The sequence below is a fragment of the Akebia trifoliata genome, chromosome 1, assembly GCF_017979445.1.
Source record: "Akebia trifoliata isolate Shusen 1 chromosome 1, ASM1797944v1, whole genome shotgun sequence".
NCBI classification, from domain to species: Eukaryota; Viridiplantae; Streptophyta; class Magnoliopsida; order Ranunculales; family Lardizabalaceae; genus Akebia; species Akebia trifoliata.
Window position 1 is genome coordinate 29,014,361 of NC_141375.1, and position 17,752 is coordinate 29,032,112.

At 31.3% G+C, this 17,752-nt stretch overlaps 1 protein-coding gene across 1 annotated transcript; it reads right to left on the reverse strand.

Moving 5' to 3' along the window:
- Positions 1-7,882: 7,882 nt before the first annotated feature.
- LOC147411527 (putative disease resistance protein At4g27220) lies at positions 7,883-11,038 on the reverse strand. The gene is made up of 2 exons (XM_086453562.1): positions 8,328-11,038; positions 7,883-8,213 (listed from the first exon to the last, which is right to left on the reverse strand). The coding sequence occupies exons 1-2, from the start codon at positions 10,886-10,888 to the stop codon at positions 8,186-8,188; spliced, it is 2,589 nt and encodes an 862-aa protein (XP_086309688.1). The 5' UTR covers positions 10,889-11,038; the 3' UTR covers positions 7,883-8,185.
- Positions 11,039-17,752: the final 6,714 nt, after the last annotated feature.

The following is a 17,752-nucleotide window of genomic DNA, read 5'->3' on the forward strand; positions in this document are numbered from 1 at the left end:
AGTGCTAATCAGACATATTTATAAAAATAAGCTAATATATGAAAATCAGTCCAATTAATGGTTCGGTTCATAGAAATTTCTAATAATCATTCACAATATTTAACAGGGTAGAAGAGGAAAAGCTATAAAATTAAAAAGTATTCTTGAAAGGTCAAAGAATAGAAAAAACAATAAAATTAAAGAGCTGATATTGGCACCCCAACCTTTAGTTGTTACACCCCACTTAAAATAAATCAATCAATGGTGAGAATATGTAAAAGTTGGACTGCCAATAGAAACTCATTTGTGTGTGTGTGCGTTAAATTTCTAATTGCTAGATTTAAGATTTTATGAGTCTAATCCTAATTGTAAATAACTATCGAGGTTGTTTGAATGTGTTATATGCTGTATAATATTTGATAATAACTTGAACCAAACTTTTGTAAGGTTCGAATGGTGTGTTTTATGCTTTAAGTAGGGAGTGGTAAATAATTTACGAAATGGGTGTAGTAAGTAAAAGTTGTGGTGCCAATAGAAGTTGTCTAAAGTTATCCTATAGATATTTTTATATGGTGGGTAAACATTGAGACAAAGGGGAGGGGACTACCTCCTTTATAAGTTTGGGTTAAGGAGTAGTTGAGAAAAGGCACTTGAGGTGGAGGGGTTTTGTTGGAAAAAGGGGGGAGAGGAAAGACAACAAAGTTGGATGGGTCTTGGAGGCATATTCATGGAAATGAGGAGAAAATGAAATAAAGTGCAGAGAGTTATCCACATGATTTGTGGGGGAGATTAACTAATCCCAACCCTACTTATGAGGAGGATAATAAACATTAGGAAGAGGGTAAAAGAGGAAAGCCAATAAAATTGTAAAAATATTATTGGAAAATGAGTAATAGGGTAAAGGGAATAAAGTTTGAGATGTATTGTCGAAAAGGGTAGAAGAGAAAATGCAATAAAGTTAATGAGGTATCCTTGAAAAGAGACGAGAGAAAACATAATAAAATTAAAATTACTCCTTGAAATACGTGCAAAATTGAATATGAACCACTCGTTGTGAGGGATAAGCATTGGGGGAAAACAACCATTTTGTTTTATTATACATACTAGAGTTTGATTGTGCCTCATCTTTTTTTGTGTTAAGGAGGTAAAAGAGGAAAAAATATAAAGTTAAAGGGGTATTATTAAAATTAATTTTTGGGGTTAAGGTAAAAGAGGAAAATAATAAAATTGAAAATATAGTAAGAAAGAAGGAAAAGAAGAAAGACAATAAAGTTGAAGGATCAAATATTAAAGAAGGGTAGAAAAAAGAAAGAAAGAAAATAAAGTAAGGGGTATGTTTGAAAAAAAAAAGAGAAAAGATAAATAGATAAAACATGTCCTTGACATATATTATTTATGTGATATAAATCTTGAAACAAAGAGAATGTGATCTTATGTTTTATTATATAGATTTATACTAAAGTTTTCCAATGCATCATTATCTTTAGGTTAAGGGATAAAAGAAGAAAAATAATAAAATTAAAGAGGTATTACTAAAAAAGGTTGAATATGTAATTTTCAAGCATCTTCAACCTACATGGGCTGTAATGTCTTCCTAAAATATGAAATTTAATTTACTTGCATTTTTGGTCAATTTGCACTGTAAGAAAAAAGATTGTAAGTTAAAAATTTGGAAATAGATAGAGATTACTGCTTCCTTCGTCAAATACTTTAAAGTAAGTTCTAAAACAATTAAAATGTGGGCAATACTTATTATTATTTCGGAAAATTAATTACACTGCTCTAACGATGATTACAATCTAAGATGATACAATAATTGAATCTATTCAAACTACAGGGAGAGGAGGCCTCTGATGCACATTTTCCTCAAATACATTGATTTAGGTGATTTTTGAATAAAATTTTAAATATAAAAAAGAAATTATAAATGGTGTAAAATTCTTAAATATAAAAGAAATTGGTGTTATTTTAAAAAGCTGAAACAACCATTTTACTTTTCTCGGCTTTAATTTTAACAATATAATAATTCAAGTTATTAAGAATTTTAAAATAGAGCAATTATAAATTTCTAAATTGAATGGAATTGGAATATCTCAACAGAGCTGAATTATGGATTTAAATTAAGGAAATTTTAAAAGATATATAGAAAAGAAAAACATTTGTTCAAAGATGTTAGAGGGAGAACATTTGTAGTGGTTTCTATCTTTTAAAACAGAAGATTATGAAGAACGTATTTTCTTATTTAGTTACAATAAAGATTACTTTACCCTTTTAACCTATTATGACAAAGACTACTTTACCCTTTGACAATACAGTCTCATACCAACTTAATTTCCTACTACACAACTTGATCAATATTTAGAAAATAACACCACATATCTCTTATTTATTAAAGTGAAGAAATATATAATCCTTATAACTATTTTACTTTTATCGTCTAATTTCATCCAAATTTGTGAAAAAACACTCTATATAGCTTCCAATGTACTTCCATATCATTTCATTAATAAGGTCATAACGAACATTTTTATATAAAGTATGTAACAGTGTAGAACCAAAAAGTTCAATAAACATTAGCAACCATTATAAGTTTTTATTTTTATTTTTTATTATTAGTATTATTATTCAACACTAGTTATTAGTTTGGCTTACATGTGCAAGACATGTGTACTATTAAAAAAAAAATGACTTAAAACCACTTGATTTTATTTTTCCAATTATCTTCAACCTCTTGGAGATGAAAATGATTCTAGTGACGACAATAGTAATGGTCATGGTGGTGATAATCATGACTATAATGAAGACAATGATGATAGTAATAATGAAGAATAGAGGAAAGCATTGAGATATTTTTCTAGTAGTCTATAAGAGAAGACCAACGTCAGGGGGCATGTCATCAATTTGAAAATGTAAGAAAACTATGATGATGAGGATGAGGAGTTGATTCAAGCCATTAGTGCTATAATTTAAGAAATGTCCCTTTAGGTTCTACTGAATATTTGAGATAAATACTACATTTTCAAAATGGGGACACGTCTCATGACCTCAATCTTTGAAGATTATTGAAAGATAACTTTACAAATTAAATCATTGATTGATGATGATAATGATGATATTAAAGATCATAATGATGATTATGATAATGACAATGATGATGATAGCTAGTGATAAAGATGATGAGGCCATTCTTTAATAGTCTATAAGAGAATACCAAGGTCAAGGGGTAATGTCATTAGTTAAAAATATAAGATGGTCTCTCAAATATTCACAAAACCGTACACCATGCATGTAATAATTTCGAAAACCTAAGCGTTCTTGGTGGTAAAATAATTAATCAAAAAAAGTAAGGAGGTATCTCAAATATCCACAAAAAATAGTAGGGGGCATGTAATTAGTATGAGAAGATGAGAGTAATTGTTGATTAAAAAAAATTATTTGGCTGAGGTAAGGTATTCATTGATAAAATAAAAAATAAAAAATAAAATTTTGATAAAGGTTAAGAGGAATCTCAAATATTCAGAAAAATAGAGAGAAAGTGTGAAAACAAAAAGGCATTCAACACGTTGATTGAAAAAAATAATTATTTTTCAATTGGTGGATTTAATAAAACCCGTCCAAGTCCATCGGATTCCTTTAACTTGTGCTACAAATAAATATTTTCCAATGATTTAATATTTACGATTACCTGGTTAGACATCTTTTCTCAGTCATGGATGAGATCACGTCATCTTAGATGCGAAAAAATTGTTTAACTCGATTTACCATTATTTATTAATATATATTTATATACAAATAATTATTTTTTTAAATAAAATAAAATAGATTATAAGATTGGTAGTCAAAAGACCATAAATATTTAAATTATAGAAGAATTTATTATTGTATTCAATAAATATAAAATCCTAGTTGACTCAGCTGAATTTTATTGACTCGGTCAAGATTTTCAAAACATTATCTGAGTCATCTCGTTCATCAAAGTGTGAAACAGTTTTCATTAAAAAAAATTCTGGCCAATGACAATACCGAGATAACTCGGTGAGTCATCTTATTCACCTATAAGATTTGAGACCATGATGATATCAGGGCCATGTAATCAATTTTAAAACACAAAAGGAACCAAAAACCAAAATGTAGAGATAACACTATATCTCTTCCCTAATTATTTTAATATAAGATAAACACTATAACTGGAAATCTTCTTATCCACCATATTTTATATAAAAAATTATAATATTTTTATTATAAATATATATATTAAAAGGTGATTCTTCCCAAATGTTGTCTAGTTTGATAAAACTCTTCTAATTTAATAAGTATAATTATAAATCAAGTTAAATGATTTATCTCATTCAAGATAGGCGATTCAGCCAATCTACTTAGAACCAGTGGAAGATAAGATGAAATAGAATATCAAATTTTAAAACCATGAGTGATGATAATAACAATGATGATGGTAGTACTTAATGGGTTGGATATGAGTATATTAATATCTAGATCTGAATTTTTTATGTGGATCCGATTAAGATCCCATTAGATAAAATCATGTCCAACCATTTTTCCTTCTCTAAATCCAAATCTTATCCGATCAAATTACTTGATTCGGGTTGTATAATATTGGACTGTTAAACATTTTTTTAACTATATTTCTTTTCTAATTTCTATACTATTCTATTTTATCATATAATTCTTTTATTTTATAAGAATGAATTCTTATATTAAAATAATAGGGAAAAGATATTTTGAGCAACATAAAATATATCATTCGGATCTAGAAGTATATAAGATGGATCTGTAACTAACCCAAATCCAACACGGATCAAGGGATATCAACCTATATTCGACCCATTTTTATCCTGGTATATTCTAAGGATCCAAACTCACTAAATTCGAATTTGGATCACTCCAATTTCAAATAAAATCAAACTCATTTTATGCCCTTGGTGATAGTGATGACGAAGAAGAGGACTCCTCTAAGGTCTTTAACCATTCATCTATAAAGGAAGACCATGGTAAGGGGGCATGTAATTAGATAATAAAATCAATGATGGTGATAGTGGTGACGATGGTAACAAAGATTGTGATGTAGATGAGGAGACTAGTGATGATGATAACACCGGTGATAGTAATAGTGATAATGATAATGATAATGATGATGATGATGATGATGCTAATGATAATAAAACCATGATGGTGATGATGCTATGATGAGAAGGAGAACGAGAATGAGGGCATTGAAGTCATTTTTTGGGCTAGCCACAAGGGGCATGTTTGTCGTTACAACAATTATTTCTGCCATTTTAATAGTATAATAATGATGATTTTTATTTTAAAATTTAATAAATCAATTCAACCATACACTTATAATTCACAAAAAACCTCATAAGCAACGTCATTACTTACAATTGATCTAAGTGAAAATAATTATAAAATGAAAAACAAAGATAATGAAAAAATTTCCATACCTTCAATTTTCAGAAAAGCTGATTGCTATCTCTTAAAACAAAGAAGAAAGATTCAAACTTGTTTGAACTCAATGATGAAAATGAGCGTTTTGAGTGCATATAAATCTGGTGAGAAGGAAGCACTAAAGGTAAATTTGATTCATACCTTGCTTGGAACTTTTCTCTGGACTTCTAAAAAAATTGTTTTATATGTAAATAAAAGTATCTAAATGATTTATTATTGTAAAGATCTATTGCACGTATAGAGTTTTATCAAAAGTTAACATACACATTAATAATTATGGTATTATTCTTAAAAATGGAAATAGAATAATGAATAAATAAGATTGGTTGGAACAGGGTATTTTATCAATTTTGTAGATTTAGACAATTTAAAAAATAGTTTGGATTCTTTTCCTCAATGCAATGGTAAAGTGGCATCTCATGCCTTGCTTAACATAGTATTTCTCTTTACTTCATATCTGGCTTTAAGGGACAATGTCATTCTGTTTGAACCACACCTTTATTTTGCAAGGCAAGCAAGTAAAGAATATTAAAAGAAGTATTTACAGAGAGATTAAGAGGTATAAATATAACCCACTAAAGATTTACATATCAGGAATCCAAAATTAGGGAAGTTTATGAGCTCTCGTACTTATTTATGTATATACATATACGAAAACACAACTGTGGTTCCCACTCTAAATACCTATAGTAGAGTGGGTCCACACTTTCCCAGTTTATGACTCCAACTGATCCCTTACTAGGCCCTTTCTCCACCATCACCCAAAGAACTCGAACAAGCTCAATCAACATTTAGCTTAATATGAGCCTCCCTTGGAGGGTTCCAACAAATCTTCAATAGCTACAAATTGATGTCTAATTTTTGCAGTTGGTATGGATAGTCAATCTCAAATAATTGTTATCTGCATTAGGGGGCTGAATTGAGGCCATTTTGGTTACTTGCCTTGTCACATGTTCAGTGCCTTATGATTTGTCACTAGGGGCATCTATTTGCATACATCAAAATAGCTCATTGAACTCACTTTAAATGATTTAAAAAGAAACATAAAAAAAAGTCTAATTACCTTTTTACCCTTTTGTGTTTACTCAATACACCCACCACAATCTAAAAAAAAAACCACTTCTAAATACTACACCGTCATAATGTGGCTGATGTGGCAAGGGCACAGAACCATAGATCTTTTTCTTAGGGATACACAAGAAAAAAGATCAACAGTTCCCTGCCCTTGTAGTTTCTAATTTGGGTAGAGGCAGGGAACGTCTTGAAAAGAGTGACCTAGACCACACCTCAATCCAGTTAATCTATTTTTTCTTATTATTATAGATTTTGTTTCACATCAAGTTAAAAGCCATTTTTTCAAGAAAAATCGATGTATTTTTCCAATTAAATTGCATTACTTCCCAACAAACTTAGTTGTGGTACCTTCATAGCTTGTTCCCTGGTTGATCATTAGCACAGGAAACTAGACCATGCTTCACTTCAGGTGCCCCGTTCCTGTTCCTAACCAAGGTCAGGTGGCATCCAATTTTATATCACGTGGTATTCTTGGTGACCCCCAACTGTATGGATATGTGGTCCATTCTTTGGTGAATCTACACACAAAAGATAAGTTTGATTGGTGATGTGTATCCATTGATAATATCATTGTCTTAAGAATGATTTCAAATCATTGGATTTAAATTCTATTTCAAGAGATTAGATCTAGTGGATACAAATTATCAAACACTGATTTTTGGTATGTACTTCACCAAGGGATGGACCACACATCCATATAGTCACTGTGTGGGTCCCCAAAAATGCCATGTGGCATAAAATGGGATGCCACCTGACCTTAGTTAGGAATGGGACACCTGACTGGATCCCCTACTCTTTTGTATTAAGGGTGGAAGAGGAGTAAGAGGCCATGTCAATGGTACACTAAGAAAAGGAGCTAATGCACGCAGGAAATCAGTGACACAAAAGGCTAAATGGTTGTGTGGTTTTACATTGCTTAAAGAAAAGAATAAAGAGTAGTGCTGGGGTGACACAAACGGAGACACAAAGGTGACAAAATGATGTGGTGTTGCGCACATTACTGTAGATGCTTTACGAGTAAGAAGCATCTATGGTTATGCGCGCCCCACCACATCATTTTTGTCACTTTTGTGTCTCCATTTGTATCATTCCAGCATTTTCGAAGAATAAAAAAAGGATGGCAATTTTATTTATATGTAGGAAACATAGTTGAGGTTGAGGTAGATGTCCTCAATTGATCATCATCGAGTTGATAATCTGGAAAATTAGTGAATATCCCTGCACAGAAATATAAAGGGGTAGTAGTAGTCCATCATACCAATAACATGTGATGAATAGTGTACAAAATCGAGTACGAGAAACAATGATAATAAAGAAAAAAAAAAAGAAAAAAACACAAAATCAGAAACAAGAGAGCGCACGAGACAAAATTTATGTGGTTCAGCAAGATTGCCTACGTCCACTAGGGGTGATGATATCCTTTCACTATTACCATGAAATCCAGGGTTACAATAATTGAATTGCACTTCTTTAAAATAAAAAAACTAAATTCCCTCATAGAAATCCTAATACAAAGCTGGTTTTGAATTTAATGATCTACAGTTCTGTGATGGAAACGTAAGGAGGTATTTGTCGGAGGGGAGCATCATATTATCATAGTTCATTTATATATTGAAAAAGAAAAGAAAGTATTTTACCTGTGAGAAAAAACCAATCTCCTTTGTTGTCACCTGAATCGCTGTATTGGACTATTTCTGTTTTCAAGAGTTTAATTTGGTAAGGTGGAGAAAGAGAGAATAAAAAGAAATTGAAATTGTTAATTATATATATGAGTGATAGATAGATAGATAGAGTATTAGAGGTCGTACCTGCAAATGGATTGTAGTCTTGATCTGATGCTATCTGAGTCGTCGTCGTCATCCGGCCACTCTAACCCTTTTAACCATTCCTCTTCACACCGGAATGTTTTCAAATTAGGTGCGGTATGAGGGCCAAAGGGGAGTCTCTTCAGTTTTGGGCATTCATAAATACAAATGGTTACCAATGAAGGAAAATCAAAAAGCATGTTCCCTGACCCTCCTCCTCGTCCTGAGTAGAAGCATGTTAGTTCTGACAGAAAATATAACTCTAGTTTCCGTAACTGAGGAAATAAAGTCTTGCACATCTTCAACTCTTCTTCTTTAATCTCTTCTTCCTCTTTCTCGTCATCCTTTGAAATTAGCTCTTTCATGCTCTTGCAATTCCACACGTGTAAAGAATGAAGTTTGTGGAGCCCTCCTGCTAAATTCAATGTGAAGAGATTCTTCAACTTGTCGCAGCCATAGATGTACAACATTTGGAGGTTAGCAAATGCGGCACGTAGTGCTGGAACCTTCTTCTTTTCAAAGTTAAAGACACATTTCATTTGGTGACAATTTATAAGAGAAAGACGTACCAAACAATTGGACCCCACAAGATTTACATCCAACTGTTCAAGACTTTCAACATCCTTGCATCCCTCTAACTCTACCTCCTCTGTTCTTTCCAACAGTACCTTAACCCAATTCGCCATATTTGGACTCCAAATACCAAGCTTCATTTTCTTTCCCACGTCAGAAAAATAATTATAATTCAATGCCCGCACAACTCCCACTTGAATGTCAAATCTATTTAATTTTCTCCAAGAACCGCCAGACATATCTTGAAATAAACATTCCCCTCTTTTAGACTCCACTTTTAGATCTGTCAAACGATTTATCGATGCCATCTCAGCAAAGCTAGCTATTTTCCCGGTAACATTTTCTTGATCAATGTCATCCCATCTAGAAAATCCATTTTTCATGTGCAGTATTTCTAAACGAGTTAATTTTGATATCACCCCAAAAGGTATCCTTTCAAGTCTTTGCATCCAGCTCAGGTCCAACAACTTCAAATTGGTAAGTCGGCATAATTCCAATGGCAACTCACGGATCATCACACAACCATTCAGGTTAAGTATTTCAAGTTTTTCCAGCCCTCCAAGTAGAGATACATCTTGTAATCTCTCGCAATATTCCATACATAATGTCCTTAGGTTAGTGAGGCACGACAACGATAGTGGCAAGGATTTAATCCCAGTATAGCTTAGATCCAGAACTCGAAGAGAGGGCATCCATGTGAAGAAATTATCTGGGATATCCTCCAGACATCTATTTCCCTGTAATAACAAAGTTTGGAGTTTGGGACATTTTAACTCATCAGGGAGCACCCAAATGTTATTGTACATCAGTGAAATTCTCTTATATTCTTCATTGTCTTCAGACTCTGGCCACTCTTCTAACTGTAGTCCAGCCCTTACAAAAAAACCATGCCCATCTTTCATTGCAATATACATGGCAGCATCTCTTACAACATCATGCATTTTCACTTGCCACTGTTTATAAGCGCCATTCAATAACAAGCCAGAATCTTTTAGTCTATGGGCAAAAAATTTTCCTTTATTTGTTGCTTCTTCCAATGTTCCATCCACTTTCAAGAAATCTTCCCCAAAACCGTACCAAAATAGCCTTTCCAAATCAATGTCATGATCTTCAGGGAATAAACAACACAACAAAAAGTATAACCTGATAGGCAGATCCCCTTCTAGAAAGTCATAACTTAATCGTAAAGATGAAATCACTGACGAGTACTCAATCTCTTCCAGTTCAGTCGGTTCTGGAGTTTGTATTCTCCTCAGTGCATCTTGCCATATACTGTAGTTATCCTTCTTTTTCAATGACAATCCTACTATCACAATTGCCAATGGCAAGCCTTTGCACTCTCTCATGACCATCTTCGCAACATGTTGCAAGTGGGGAGAATCAACTACTTCACCTGCTTTCAATTTAAAGAGAGCCCACGATTCCTCTTCAGACAATAATTTCATTTCAATGTTCCTATTTGTATCTATTTTGGTGCAAACACTTTCCTTTCGAGATGTCACGACAATTTTGCAACCCTTAGGGATCCCCACTTCGGATACCTCTAATCTCTCCCACACGTCGTCCAATATAATAAGAACTGTTTCCTCCCGCCTCAACCTCTCTGACAAATCGTGAGCCCTTTCAGAAAGAGAATCCTCATGATTTAACTTCAAGCCTAGCCTCTTAGAAATCTCATCTTGAATTCTACTCAAGTTCGGGTTCTTGGATACAGTTACAAATATCACCTTCGCAAAGGTTTTCTTTTCTTCAAGTTCATTGTTTAGTATTTTCATTAGAGTAGTTTTCCCCACTCCCCCCATTCCATACACCCCTATGGCTCTAATATTTTTTTCTTCAAGTAACTTCAAAAGCTGATCCTTTGCCTTTTCTATGGGTTTAAGGCCCATGACATAATCACCGGGCATTGGTATGACACTTGGAGGAGGCAAAACATGCGACACCATACTAAACTCTCCTTTTTCTCTGTGCTCCTTAACCATCCCTTCCATTTCCACTGCTTTTTTACTCGTCCTATAACGAGAACACCAATCAGGACACAATCCCTTGACCCACCTCTTGTTCTCACTTACTTCTCTACTTATTTCTTCCACAACATCTTCAATCTCAGTTGCTCGTTTGAGCCACCGGCTTACCTCTTCATAGGGTTCTTCTAATTTCCAATGGGATTCTTCTACACGATTTTGCACAGTTTTCTTCTTTGCTTCTAAATCTTCTAAGTGGTTGCTAAGGTTTTTAACATTTTTTTTGTAATTGACCAAATAAATGTTTCCCCACTTCAATTACAATTGAAGCTAAAAAGTCCATGGCTATTTTCGTGAAACAAATTTTTATCTATGTATCGTAGAGGCAACAAGTATGACAATAGTGTACTAGCTATCAGATAGCAAAATTATGTGCGCCAACGAAGAAAGAATGTCTACCTGTTCTTCCTTGATTCAATTATTGATTACTAATTGCCAGTAGATGAATTCGAATAAAGAACATTAATTTGGAAGACAACCTGTAGCCAAGAAAAGTAAAAGAAAAACATATCAATTAAATGTCATTGGTAATTGGCTGGGAGGAACGCTTGCAAGTGATGCCTTATAGAAGACCATATATTATAAATCTCTTTTCCCAGTTAGCTAATACATTTAAATTAAAATATTGTATTATTTGACTGGTATATGTTAAAAGGCATTGTTTGATAAATTTTGGATAACTGCAGAGGACATCAAATTTAAACACCTGATAAGTAGAAGGACCGTCTTATTTATAGTCTACCAACAACATGTACAAGAATGGGTAGAATCCATTAATCACGAAAAGAGAAAACGGATATTAAACTTCATTGTGTTGGAATGTAAAGAATTGACATTTTTATTCAGAATTATATAAACAAAACTACAGAATGGTCTTCTTTATAAGTGTTAATATAATGGGAATGATTGCACAGAAGGGTACCATTAGCGAAGACTAGCAAATTTGAATTCTTATTTCTTAAGTTCATGCTAAAAAAAAAATCAGAATTCTCAAGAAATCAATTTAATGGGACTGGTGGTTCAATATGATTTTCTTTGATAAAATTCTTTATTGATCAAACTTCGATAGAATAGGTTTAATGTTTTTCTTCTTTTATGAAAATAAATCTACTTGAATAAAATATTCTTGATCTCTATTTATAATCTATCAAAATGACAATTGAAAGTCTGTTTAAAAGATTACGAAATTTACTTCACCCTAAACATGAGAAAATACAAACAAACAGATTATTTGATCCAAGAAATTATAGTTTCCAAAGTGCTAATCAGACATATTTATAAAAATAAACTAATATATGAAAATCAGTCCAATTAATGGTTTGGTTCATAGAAATTTCTAATAATCACTCACAATATTTAACAGGGTAGAAGAGGAAAAATAATAAAGTTAAAAGGTATTCTTGAAAGGTCAAAGAATAGAAAAAACAATAAAATTAAAGAGCTGATATTGGCACCCCAACCTTTAGTTGTTACACCCCACTTAAAATAAATCAATCTATGGTGAGAATATGTAAAAGTTGGACTGCCAATAGAAACTCATTTGTGTGTGTGTGCGCGTTAAATTTCTAATTGCTAGATTTAAGATTTTATGAGTCTAATCCTAATTGTAAATAACTATTGAAGTTGTTATCTTCCAACAAAAAAACTATGGAAGTTGTTTGAATGTGTTATATGCTTTGTAATGTTTGGTAATAATTTGAACCAAACTTTTGTAATGTTCGAATGGTGTGTTTTAAGCTTTAATTAGGGAGTGGTAAATAATTTACAAAATGGGAGTAGTAAGTAAAAGTTGGAGTGCCAATAGAAGTTGTCTAAAATTATCCTAGAGATATTTTTATATGGTGGATAAACATTGAGACAAAGGGGAGGGGGACTACCTCCTTTATAAATTTGGGCTAAGGAGTAGTTGAGAAAGGCAATTAAGGTGGAGGGATTTTGTTGGAAAAGGGGGGAGAGGAAAGATAACAAAGTTGGATGGGTATAGGAGGCATATTCATGGAAATGAGGAGAAAATGAAAGAAAGTGCGGAGAGTTATCCACATGATTTGTGGGGAGATTAACTAATCCCAACCCTACTTATGAGGAGGATAATAAACATTAGGAAGAGGGTAAAAGAGGAAAGCTAATAAAATTGTAAAAATATTATTGGAAAATGAGTAATAGGGTAAAGGGAATAAAGTTTGAGATGTATTGTCGAAAATGGTAGAAGAGAAAATGCAATAAAATTAATGGGATATTTTTGAAAAGAGATGAGAGAAAACATAATAAAATTGAAATTATTCATTGAAGTACGTGCAAAATTGAATTTGAACCACTTGTTCTAAGAGATAAGCATTGGGGGAAAACAACTATTTTGTTTTATTATATATACTAGAGTTTGATTGGCCCCAGCCTTTTTTGTGTTAAGGTGGTAAAAAAGGAAAAAATATAAAGTTAGAGAAGTATTATTAAAAATAATCTTTGGAATTAAGGTAAAAGAGGAAAAATAATAAAATTGAAAAGATAGTAAGAAACAAGGAGAAGAAGAAAGACAATAAAATTGAAAGGTCAATATTGAAGAAGGATAGAAAGAAGAAAGAAAGAAAATAAAGTTAGGGGTATGTTTGAAAAAAAAAAGAGAAAAGATAAATAGATAAAACATGTCCTTGACATATATTATTTATGTGATATAAATCTTGAAACAAAGAGAATGTGATCTTATGCTTTATTATATAGATTTATACTAAAGTTTTCCAATGCATCATCATCTTTAGGTTAAGGGATAAAAGAAGAAAAATAATAAAATTAAAGAGGTATTACTAAAAAAGGTTGAATATGTAATTTTCAAGCATCTTCAACCTACATGGGCTGTAATGTCTTCCTAAAATATGAAATTTAATTTACTTGCATTTTTGGTCAATTTGCACTGTAAGAAAAAAGATTGTAAGTTAAAAATTTGGAAATAGATAGAGATTACTGCTTCCTTCGTTAAATGCTTTAAAGTAAGTTCTAAAACAATTAAAATGTGGGCAATACTTATTATTAGTTCGAAAAATTAATTACACTGCTCCAACGATGATTACAATCTAAGATGATACAATAGTTATTTGTTGAATCTATTCAAACTACAGGGAGAGGAGGCCTCTGATGCACATTTTCCTCAAATACATTGATTTAGGTGATTTTTGAATAAAATTTTAAATATAAAAAAGAAATTATAAATGGTGTAAAATTCTTATTAAATATAAAAGAAATTGGTGTTGTTTAAAAAAGCTGAAACAACCATTTTACTTTTCTCGGCTTTAATTTTAACAATATAATAATTCAAATTATTAAGAATTTTAAAATAGAGCAATTATAAATTTCTAAATTGAATGGAATTGGAATATCTTAACAGAGCTCAATTATGGATTTAAATTAAGGAAATTTTAAAAGATATAAAGAAAAAGAAAAAACATTTGTTCAAAGATGTTAGAGGGAGAACATTTAGTGCTTCCTGTTTATCTATCTTTTAAAACAGAAGATTATGAAGAACATATTTTCTTATTTAGTTACAATAAAGATTACTTTACCCTTTTAACCTATTATGACAAAGACTACTTTATCCTTTGACAATGCAGTCTCATACCAACTTAATTTCCTACTATACAACTTGATCAATATTTAGAAAATAACACCACATATCTCTTATTTATTAAAGTGAAGAAATAAATAACCCTCATAACTATTTTACTTTAATCATCTAATTTCATCGATACCATGATTATTTCCAAAATAACCTCTTATAGCAACGTAATTTTTCCCACAATTTCATCCAAATTTGTGAAAAAGCACTCTATATAGCTTCTAATATACTTCCATATCATTTCATTAATAAGGTCATAACCAACATTCTTATATAAAGTAGGTATACAGACCACATCCATCAATATTATTGGAGGAGTTTCCAAATGGCAGCATATATCTATGCAACAATGTAGAACCAAAAAGTTCAGTAAACATTTGCAACCACTGTAAGTGTTTTATTATTATTATTATTACATGTGCAAGACACGTGTACTAATAAAAAAATGACTTAAAACAACTTGATTTAATCTTTCCAATCATCTTCAACCTCTTGGAGATGATAATGATTCTAGTAATGGTCATGGTGTTGATAATGATGACTATAACGAAGACAATGATGATGGTATAATGAAGAATAGAGGAAAGCATTGAGATCATTTTCTAGTAGTCTATAAGAGAGGACCAAGGTCAGGGGGCATGTCATCAATTTGAAAATGTAAGAAAACTATGATGATGCTGATGATGATGTTAGAGATGATGAGGATGAGGAGGTGATTCAAGCCATTAGTGCTATATTTTAAGAAATGTCCTTCTAGGTTCTAATGAATATTTGAGATAAATACTACATTTGCAAAATGGGGACACGTCTCATGACCTCAATCTTTGAAGATTATTGAAAAATAACTTTACAAATTAAATCATTGATTGATGATGATAATAAAATAATGATGATGATATTGAAGACCATACTGATGATAATGATAATGATGATAATAGCTAGTGATAATGATGATGAGACTATTCTTTAATAGTCTATAAGAGAATACCAAGGTCAAGGGGTAATGTCATTAGTTAAAAATATAAGATGGTCTCTCATAAATTAACAAAACGGTAGACCATGCATGTAATAATTTTGAAAATTTAAGCGTTCTTGTTGGTAAAATAATTAATTAAATAAAGTAAGGAGGTATCTCAAAAACAAAAATTAGTAGGGGCCATATAATTAGTATGAGAAGATGAGAGTAATTGTTGATTAAAAAAAATTATTTGGCTGAGGTAAGGTGCTCACTGATAAAAAAAAATAAAAAATAAAAAATAAATTTTTAATAAAGGTAAGGAGGAATCTCAAATATTCGGAAAAGTAGAGAGTGTGAAAACAAAAAGGCGTTCAACACGATGATTGAAAAAAATAATTATTTTTCAATTGGTGGATTTACTAAAAGCCATCCAAGTCCATCGGGTTCCTTTAACTTGTGATAAAAATAAATATTTTGCAATGATTTAATATTTACGATTACGTGGTTTGACATCTTTTTACAGTCATGGATGAGATCGTGTTGTCTTAGATGAGAAAAATTATTTAACTCGATTTACCATTATTTATAAATATATATTTATATACAAATAATTATTTTTTTGAATAAAATAAAATAGATTCTAAGATTGTTAGTCAAAAGACCATAAATATTTAAATTATAGAAGAATTTATTATTGTATTCAATAAATATAAAATCCTAGTTGACTCAGCTGAATTTTATTGACTCGGTCAAAATTTTCAAAACATTGTCTGAGTCATCTCGTTTATCAAAGTGCGAAATAGTTTTCATTAAAAAAATTTCTCACTAATAACGATACCGAGATGACTCGATGAGTCATCTTATTCACCAATAAGAATTGAGACCATGATCATATTGGGGCCAGGTAATCAATTTTAAAACATAAACGGAACCCAAACAAAAATGTAGAGAACATTAGGCGCTAAGATGGACACCTTGACAAAATAGATTAGTCAACATGAAGCATGCAGGACATTCTTCCTACATGTTGTCTAATTTGATAATCGAGATGGTTTGTCACCTTTAGGTGGAGTCAATAAAACTCGTCCAAGTCAACCGGATTTCTTTTAACTTTAATAAATAAATAAATATTAATCATTTAATGTTGATTTTCAAATAAAAACATGATTCTATGGCTGGAAATCTTTTTATCCACCATATTTTATATAAAAAATTATAATATTTTTATTATAAATATATATATTAAAAGGCGATTCTTCCCAAATGTTGTCTAGTTTGATAAAACTCGTCTAATTTAATAAGTATAAGTATAAATCAAGTTAAATGATTTATCTCATTCAAAATGGACGAGTCAGCCAAATCTACTTAGAATCAGTGGAAGATGAGATGAAATAGAATATCAAGTTTTAAGACTATGACTGATGATAATAACAATGATGATAGTAGTACTTAAAATGGGTTGGATATGAGTATATCAATATCTAGATCCGAATTTTTTATGTGGACCCGATTTAGATCCCATTAGATAAAACCATGTCCAACCATTTTTCCTTCTCTAAATCCAGATCTTATCCGATCAAATTACTTGATTCGGATTGGATAATATTGGACCGTTAAACATTTTTTTAACTATATTTCTTTTCTAATTTATGTACTATTCTATTTTACCATATAATTCTTTTATTTTATAAGAATGAATTCTTATATTAAAATAATAGGAAAAAGATATTTTGAACAACATAAAATATAATTTTCAAAGCAATATATCATTAAGATCTAGAAGGATATAAGATGAATCTGTAACCAATCCAAATCCAACTCGGATCAAGGGATATCAACATATTCGACCCATTTTTATCTTGGTATATTCCAAAGATTCAAACCCACTAAATTCGAATATGGATCACTCGGATTTCAGATAAAATCCAACCCATTTTGTGCCCTCGGTGATGGTGATGACGAAGAAGATGAGGACAAGGTCTTTTACCATTAATCTATAAAGAAAGACCATGGTCAAGGGGGTATGTAATTAGTTTGAAAAATATAAGGAGATGATATTAATATTGATGATGCATTGATGCTAGTGATGATGATAAAGCCAATGATGGTGATGGTGGTGACGATGGTAATAAAGATTGTGATGTAGATGAGGATGCTAGTGACAATGATAACATCAGTGATAGTGATAGTATGATGATGATGACGATGCTAATGATAATAAAATCATGATGGTGATGATGCTACGATAAGAAGGAGAATGAGAACGAGG

Excerpts from the sequence above, each read along its gene's own strand:
- LOC147411527 (XM_086453562.1), bottom strand. The coding sequence starts at position 10,888 with ATGGAAGGGATGGTTAAGGAGCACAGAGAAAAAGGAGAGTTTAGTATG. Across the intron at positions 8,214-8,327 it reads AGACTACAATCCATTTGCAG|AAATAGTCCAATACAGCGAT; the intron begins GTACGACCTCTA and ends TCTTGAAAACAG.